This window comes from Leuresthes tenuis, unplaced genomic scaffold (assembly GCF_036924035.1).
Source record: "Leuresthes tenuis unplaced genomic scaffold, fLeuTen1.0.hap1 SCAF_1, whole genome shotgun sequence".
NCBI lineage: Eukaryota > Metazoa > Chordata > Actinopteri > Atheriniformes > Atherinopsidae > Leuresthes > Leuresthes tenuis.
Genome location: NW_027325355.1, coordinates 22,983,721 through 22,991,944, shown reverse-complemented (window position 1 = coordinate 22,991,944; position 8,224 = coordinate 22,983,721). Strand labels below are relative to the sequence as shown.

General features: G+C 45.4%; 1 protein-coding gene across 1 annotated transcript; it reads left to right on the top strand.

The window, feature by feature from the left end:
* The first annotated feature begins 1,707 nt into the window (after positions 1 to 1,707).
* On the top strand, positions 1,708 to 5,102 carry LOC140273211 (SLIT and NTRK-like protein 1). The gene has a single exon (XM_072368759.1). It carries the CDS (start codon positions 2,770 to 2,772, stop codon positions 4,882 to 4,884), a length of 2,115 nt encoding a protein of 704 aa, XP_072224860.1. The 5' UTR covers positions 1,708 to 2,769; the 3' UTR covers positions 4,885 to 5,102.
* The last annotated feature ends 3,122 nt before the right edge of the window (positions 5,103 to 8,224 follow it).

Genomic DNA, 8,224 nt, shown 5'->3' with positions numbered 1-8,224 from the left:
TAAATTGTCCAATATGATTGAGGATCTGTGAAAACAGGTGAGTCTTATGGACAGACATGTCAAGGTTCAAGAACTTCAAGCACAATTCATCAGAGTGTAATGGGCAGAGTTGATGATCTTCGACCAACATTGACATCAGACCATCTTGCAGTGCCAAGTTGTACCTCCAAACTGTATTGGTCCAAACTGTCATGCAGTAAGACAATGACTCTGAGCACACCTCCAGGCAGTGCAAATACTACAAGGACAATGACAGAAAGATGGGTGCCATCAGTCATGTCCCGGCTGTGACTCACTGCACCCAACCTCAGACCCATAGATCTTTGCTTGAGATGAGCACAACTGAAGGAATGAGCAAGACCGAAGAATACAAAGTTGCTCAGGGAAAATCCTCAGATTAAGAATGACTGCCACCTCTATGTTTTGGTGACACTCCAATGTTTAAGCTATAGTTTAAGTTTAAAATACATCTCCAAATCAGAAACAATGTCTCATCAACTTCATATCTTTTGGTAATATCCATGCTGGTATTTAAGGTCTTTAACACATTCTAAAGGAAGCTGGGGAGCTGCCATTCTGTTTGAAATTACTTACAAAATGTTCTGGCACTGAGGAAACCAAGTGGTAAAGCCTTTAATTATATATATATAGACATTGCTATAACTTGTAGAGGTTCTTTTACTGCAGGTGTGCTAGAGAATTAAACTTTTAAAGTCCATTTCCACGACCACAGGAAGTGTCTGACTGCTGTTTAAGGAACTGGAAGCTACTTACTGCATCAGTTGGGGTTAAAACAACAACCTTTTACAGGCTGAAACACATTAATTACTGCGGTACTTTTCCAAAAGGGGGGTCTCTTACCTATTTCCTTAGTCAAAACTGACTTTTTTTCTCCTCCTTTGGCCAGCCAGAGCTTTAAATTTAGTGAAATAGTGCAAATGTCCTTTGCCTGCTCTGTGTTACACAACAGAGTTACTCTCCTCATTCCATAAAGCCCCAAAGTGACAGATCCAAACAGAGGAAGACAGACAGATAGGCAGACTCATTTTCAAGCACCAGCAAGCAGGGAAGCAGACAGATAGATACACAAGCCAACAGGTGAGCTGGGAGGAACTATAACAAGTCAATGGACCATAATGGGAATGCTTTACAGCTATATGGTGGTCTTAATGATGTTTCTCTTATTACTTTGATGGAAACTCCTGAACAGTCCGGATTGGTCTCTTCTTACACTTATAAGTCTGTTTTGTTTCCCCTTTGGAAAAAAAATCAAAGTCAGAGAGAGGGAGAATGGATGTTTAACTTTGCATCCCATTTACTTTCATGCTCGGCTCCAACCGAGCACTGCAGATGGAGGGGGGTGGGGGTGGGGGTGGGGGGTGCAGGGAAGGGAGTTTAACTACTCTCATACACCCCCCTCTTTCCACATCCCAGAGCCCCCCTACAGCTGATGTAATAATCTCAAACGGTGGAGTATAATACAAATCCATAGGAGATGAGAACATGCTCAAACCACTTCCACGCTTCTTATTTTTCTCTCCCCGCTTTTTTTATTTTTTTTACGATAGTTGTAAAGGATTTTTTTGCGGGGAAGGAAGAAAAGGGGAAAAAACGTCACGCACACATGCGCATATAGGGAGCCACACTGACGCATCGTTTGTTGTATAGTCAACTGTTTTTTTCTTTTTTTTCCCAGCTGGACTGAGGCATGCCTGTAGCGGATAATTATTTTACCGCATTCAACAGTGTTTTCAAACCAAGGGACGACACTGTAGCAGCGGAGGCTTGCAGCACAAAGTAACGCCGCTTCGTTTCAGAGTACGAAGAGGGGGTGGTTTAAATCACTGAACTGAGGTATCGTGATCCTAATACATGTGAAACCTCACTGGTGCTTCTTTTTCCTTTTTCTTTTTGGACGATGTTGAGTTGGACAGTTTAACCATGGAGCTACAAGCTTTAAAAAAAGAGCCTCTTTGGTGGCTGAAACGTATTTTTGCGCCTCTGGAAGGAGAAAACTTAAACACTGCAAGCTGCAAAGAGTGATATTCCCCCCCTGCTCCCTCTTCTCAGCATTCCCTCAGTCAGTCGACGGATTTTTGCCATTACAGCTCAGTAGAGGGTGTCAGATCTTTCTTAGAGCACCGCGCTAGGATGAACACGGTCTCCGCGTTTCTCTTGTTGTGATTCCTGAATTGCCAAAAAAGAAGAAAAAAATAAGAGAGAAGAAGGAGAAAGAGGAGGAGAAGAAGGTGCAAACGAGCGAGACGAGACGGAGGATGTGAAGGAGGGGATGCGGATGTTTTGCAGCGGTGGGATCGTCTGTGAAGCCCCCAGCGCGGGGTGTGAATTCAGCACCAAGGGAGAGGGGACAGCTCCCGACGCCGCAGCGCGCGGCACGACTGTGGGAGAGAGGGGGGAGAAAAAAGCCGCGGGTTGGTTCAGCCTTCCTCGCCCTGCCAAGGTCAGTCTTAAACGAGCCGAAAAAGCTAAAAGATGTGCGGGACTGCGCTTCCGCTGGCTGCTTTAGATTTTTATCACAAACGCGCGGAAGATCTGAGGATTCAGTCGACGTGAAAGAGACGTTTCTGTGCGATTATTCTCAAACTGCAAGTCTGGACACGAGAGCAGGTTAGACGCAGCGTGGATCTGCTGTAAAAGACTGCCTTATCTCCCCTCCTAAATGTCTACATCTGCTGTTTTCTTCTCATCCATGCAGACTATCACAGCTCGTATGTCTTGAAACCGGGGATGAATTGTTCACGTTGAAAAATGCTGCTTTGGATTGTTCTGCTGAATGCGGCTCTTTGTGTTGCCAGTGGAAATGTTACAAGGGACGTTTGTAAGGAGCAGATCTGCTCCTGCAACGAGGTAGAGGGAGATCTGCACATAGACTGCGAAAAGAGGAGCTTCACCACTCTGCAGCATTTGACCGGCCCGAGCTCGCAGTTCTATCACCTGCTGTTGCATGGGAATTCTCTGTCCAGGCTGTTTCCCAACGAGTTCGCCAACTTTTACAACGCAGTGAGCTTGCATTTGGAAAACAATGGCTTGCATGACATCGTTCCCGGCGCCTTTCTGGGACTGCAGCTGGTGAAGAGGCTGCACATCAATAACAATAAGATAAGATCATTCAGGAAGAGTACGTTTCTGGGGTTAGACGACTTGGAATATCTCCAAGCTGATTTTAATCTATTGAGGGATATCGACCCCGCTGTTTTCAGGGACCTAAATAAACTTGAAGTGTTAATACTTAACGACAACCTCATCAGTGCGCTACCTATAAACGTGTTCCAACATGTGCCCATTACGCATCTCGACCTGCGGGGAAACCGAATCAAAACGTTGCCTTATGAGGGGGTTCTTGAACAAATACCGGGCATTGCAGAGGTTTTGTTGGAGGACAACCCGTGGGACTGTAACTGCGACCTGGTTTCTCTTAAGGAATGGCTGGAGAACATACCGCACAACGCGCTTATTGGGAGGGTGATATGCGAGGCTCCCACCAGGCTCCAAGGGAGCGACTTAAACGAGACGTCAGAGGCAGAGCTGTGTCCTTCACAGAGCGGCGGCGTGGACACCAGCTTGGTCGCCCCTCCCACCCAGGAGGAGACCTCGCAGCCCCGCGGCCCTCGCCCTACGCCTTACAAGCCCAGCAGAGACGCAGGCGGCGGCGGGGCCCCGACGCCCGGCGGCCACAACTCCAAGAGCCACTCCAAATCTCGTGAGAACTGGCAGCTGAAAACTAAGCCCACTCCAGCAGTGACAGGTGTGAGCGGGGACAGGGAGCAGCTGCGCAACGTGACGTGCCCGCAGCCATGCAGCTGCAAGCTGGTCGGCTCCAGACAGGGGCTGGGGGTCAACTGCGAGGGCAAAAAGATCGAGAGCTTGTCCAACCTCAAACCAAAGCCCCTGGCCGCTCACGAGCTCAACATGAGAGATAACAACATCCACGCGGTGAAAAAGAACCAGCTGCTTGGCTACTCGAGCCTCAACCTGCTTGATCTGGGGGGGAACAACATCAAGGTGATTGACAACAGCACGTTCCAAAACCAGAGCGAGCTCAGGTGGCTGTACATGGATAAGAACTACCTGGATACGCTGGTGGCAGAGATGTTTGTGGGCCTCGTGAACCTGGAATACCTCAGTTTGGAATACAACGACATCCAGCTGATAGTGGCAGGTGCTTTCAGCCCCATGCCCAACCTGAGGGTTCTGTTCCTCAATAACAATCTACTCAAGTCTTTGCCAGCGGATGCTTTCCTTGGGATTTCTTTATCCAAAATCAGCCTGCATAACAATTATTTCCCCTATCTCCCTGTTGTTGGTGTCTTAGACCAGCTCAACTCAATCATCCAGATCGACTTGCACGGGAACCCGTGGGATTGCTCATGCAACATCGTGCCCTTCAAGCAGTGGACGGAGAAACTCGGGGCCGACGTGATAGTGAGCGACCTCAAGTGCGAGTCCCCGGAGAACTTCTGGAAGCGTGACTTCCGCTACGTGCGAAACGACCTAATGTGCCCCAAACTGTACGAACGCGTGTCCCCCACCTCCCAGTCCAAAAACAGCACTTTCACCCTAGACTCGGGCACGCGCTCGAACTCCTACTTGGAGCCCAACAGGGTCTCCATTTCGGTGCTCGTGCCCGGGCTGCTGTTGGTGTTCGTCACGTCCGCGTTCACCGTCGTTGGGATGCTTGTGTTTATTTTGCGGAATCGAAAGCGCTCGAAGCGGAGGGAGGGGAACTCCTCCGCGTCGGAGATCAACTCCTTGCAGACGGTGTGCGACTCGTCTTACTGGCACAGCGGGCCTTATCACGCGGACGGGGGCGCGCACCGGGGCTTCGACTGCAGCACGCACCTCTCCACGACAAACGACGCGTAAAAGAGACTTTGAAACAACAAGCCTGGATTACAAACGGCCCCACAGACTGACACAAATGACTAAAACCTGCAAACACAAACTTATATGGCCCAAGTAAGTCAGTCTGCTGCTGCACAGGCCTCCCCACTCTGTAATATAAAGTACATGCCAAGCCCGCCTCCTCCACCTCCTCCTCCTCCTCTTTCACCTATTTGCCGCAATCGGACAACGGATCTGTGTGAGACGGGAGAAAAAAACTGAGGAGAGGGGGAGAGGAAAAAGGAGCGAGGGATGGGGCGCGCGCGTGTGTGTGCGTGTGTGTGTGTGTGTGTGTGTGAACGCGAGAAGGACCTGGGGAATGGTGCACGAACGCATGAATGTACATGTAAATACTCGGACTGATGTATCATAAAAATGCATGATGATATTCCGCATGGTTTCAAACACACACGACGGCGAGGAACCATAACCACCATAACCAACAAAGAGGCCAACTCGACCCTTTCATGTTCTACCAATACTATATATAGATATTAAGAATTATATATGACTATTACAAAGTGCCATTTCTCTATTTTTTGTGAACCTGCAGTTAGGATTTGTATTTGTTGTTTTAAACTTGTTTGAAGAAAAGAAGGAAGGGGGCAAAAAAAAAAAAAAACAACAGGACGACGATGACTATCGGAGGCTGGTGATGGAGGTGAAACTGTCAGTGCATGTTCTTTTCCGTTTGTTATCATTTTTGATTGTCGATAAATATTGGGGTTATTTATACTAGGTGGCGCGGATTCCGTCCGCGCGGTCATCATCTCCTTTATGAATGTAAACCGTGTTCTTTTATGGTGTGCCAATTGTTGACTTTCAGATATCCAGACATGCAGATGAGCATGACCAGTTAACGTCACTCAGATGCTTCTGCTGCAAAGTTAATGTAGCTAAAAATAACAGTTCCGTGGTTTTGTGTGTCAATGAATATAGCCTGCTTTGGGTGAGAGGAAGAAAAAAGAAAAAAAAGAAGAAAAACGTCATTTAAATGGGGGGTTTGTACCATCATATTTTTTCAACAACTGAGCAAAGAAGTGTTTTCAATTAATTGAGCTATATATAATTCGATCTATGTAAACAGCGCAGGTAGACAGATATAGAATAGAGTGCTTTTTTTAAATGTGAGTAAAAACAAGGATCCTCCACAAAAAAAGCTTATGGCTATAATTCACTTTCATCCTATTGTGAGCTTTTGTAAAGCCATCTAATCTTGTCCAAATAAGAGAACTGAAACTCACTGTATTTACAAAATGTGCTGGGAATGTGGCTGTATTGTTGGAGGGGAGGAATGATGAGGTGGGGGGCGCCTATACAGTATCACACATACGCAGAGGTGATCAGTTAATGCAGGATGCCTTTTTCAACTCAGCATTTTGGAACTTGAGGCAGTTTTCTTGTGGGCTGCATGGTATTTTGAAACATTTTTTTTGTGGGCTCATGAAAGCAACGCCATGACTGAATAGCTGTTTTTGCAAAGCTCAGCTCTAGGGAAGGGGAAGGGTGGAGGGGTGGGGTTGCTGCTTGGCCTGTACTGCTTTATCCAAACGTGGAATTGAGAAAATTAAGCATTAAAAGGTCCGGGCATACATCCAGTCTTAAGAAATTTCTCAATACTCTAAAGTGATGCGGGAAAAGTGCAATAGCAACAGCTTCAGTCAACCCTCACTGCATTGGATTGTCCTACAGAGTGAGGGTTGAATAACTTTGCTGCTGACTATACGTTGGTCCACATTGTAAAATGTAGCAGTTTTCATTGTGAAGGCTCAGAAATGTTAAAATTACCACACTTTCTGGGCTTACATTTTTACATCTCAAAATGACCATCCATACTTTTTAACGTAACATGCTCAAAAATGGTAAATCCACTACATTTCTGATGCTCCAAAAACATGACACGTCGACAGTTTTCTTTACGACTTATGAATGCTTATGTCAGGGAATGTGGAAAACTTACAGGAATCCTAAAAAATAGAAAATTCGCTACAATTTCAAGGCTCAAACAATGTTCCATGTCTATATTTTCCTTTGCAGATTTATAACAACCTGCTGCTTTACATTTCATGAAAGTGTCATGCAGGCTCAGCAAGGCAACAAAAAAGTACAACATTTTCTGGACTATGAAATTGGTAAATTCCTGTTTCTGCCTTTCTAAATGGTAACATGCTTGCAATTTGACTTACACATGCTCCAAAACTGAAAAAGTTACTATATACTGTCACGTAAGAGAATGAATTTCAGGTCCCATCTGACCCAGTGTGGTCCAAAAACTTAATTTTTCTGACAGCCGTGCTTGGATAGTGATAGAATAATTTGCATAAAAATAATTGGTTAGGATTAGGAATTAAATAAATAAAAAAACATGGTTTACATTACAATTCCTGATTGTTTTGCAAAACAAAACAATGAAAAAAGAGTAAACGTCATACAATTTCTGTCTCTTTATTCTAGCACTGCTGCATTTTGGACATGTGGACATATGTAAAATATTGCACATCATCCTGTGAGACAGGGCTGCAATTAGGATTATTTTTGTGCTTTAATTATGGTGTAAGATCCCAGTGCTGATGACCTGTTTTGAATCTATCAATTGGTTCCCTGTCCAAAACACTCGATGATATCTAATTTAAATACAATTCCAGCGTAATTTGGCTAAAATCTAACCGATATACCATAGCCAAGATAAAAGTGATGCGATATGGGCTTCCCACTTTTCCCCCTCACCTTACTGCTTCTATCCCCTGCTAACACAGTATGCAGGCTGCCGCTGTCCATGGTGCTGATTCACTCTTACCCCTGTCCCTCCCTTGCTCTTTGTAGAGGCACACATGCGTGTTTTCTGTGATCTAAACGCGTGCAAGAGTAGCTGGCGAGACCATTTGCATGTATGTGTGCACACCCTCGCTTTCCCTCCCCTCCCTTTCCTTAAATGTGACCACGCAGAAGCTCGACTTTGGGGACTAACATCTCAATAGAACTGTGACAAACACTCACCATCATCCTCATCACCACCTTAAATCTTTAGATTTTTCTGTTTTGGTCCAAACACCTGGCTTTCCTGCTGTAACATCCACCCTAACCCTGCTTTCCTGTCCATTCACATTGGGGGAAGGGGGTGAATTGAGGGTTAACTACTGTATGAGTCTATTCTGTGGAGTATTACTGTGCCACAACCCACTGATGATTTGTCATAATTTTCAAACGCTGTGTTTCAAAGTTACATTTATATGCTTTGCGATATTTGACCTGCTTCTATTTTGTTAAATAAAGTGTGGTTGAGGTTGAGTAAAAACAATCTTTTGTTTTTAAGACAATTCTT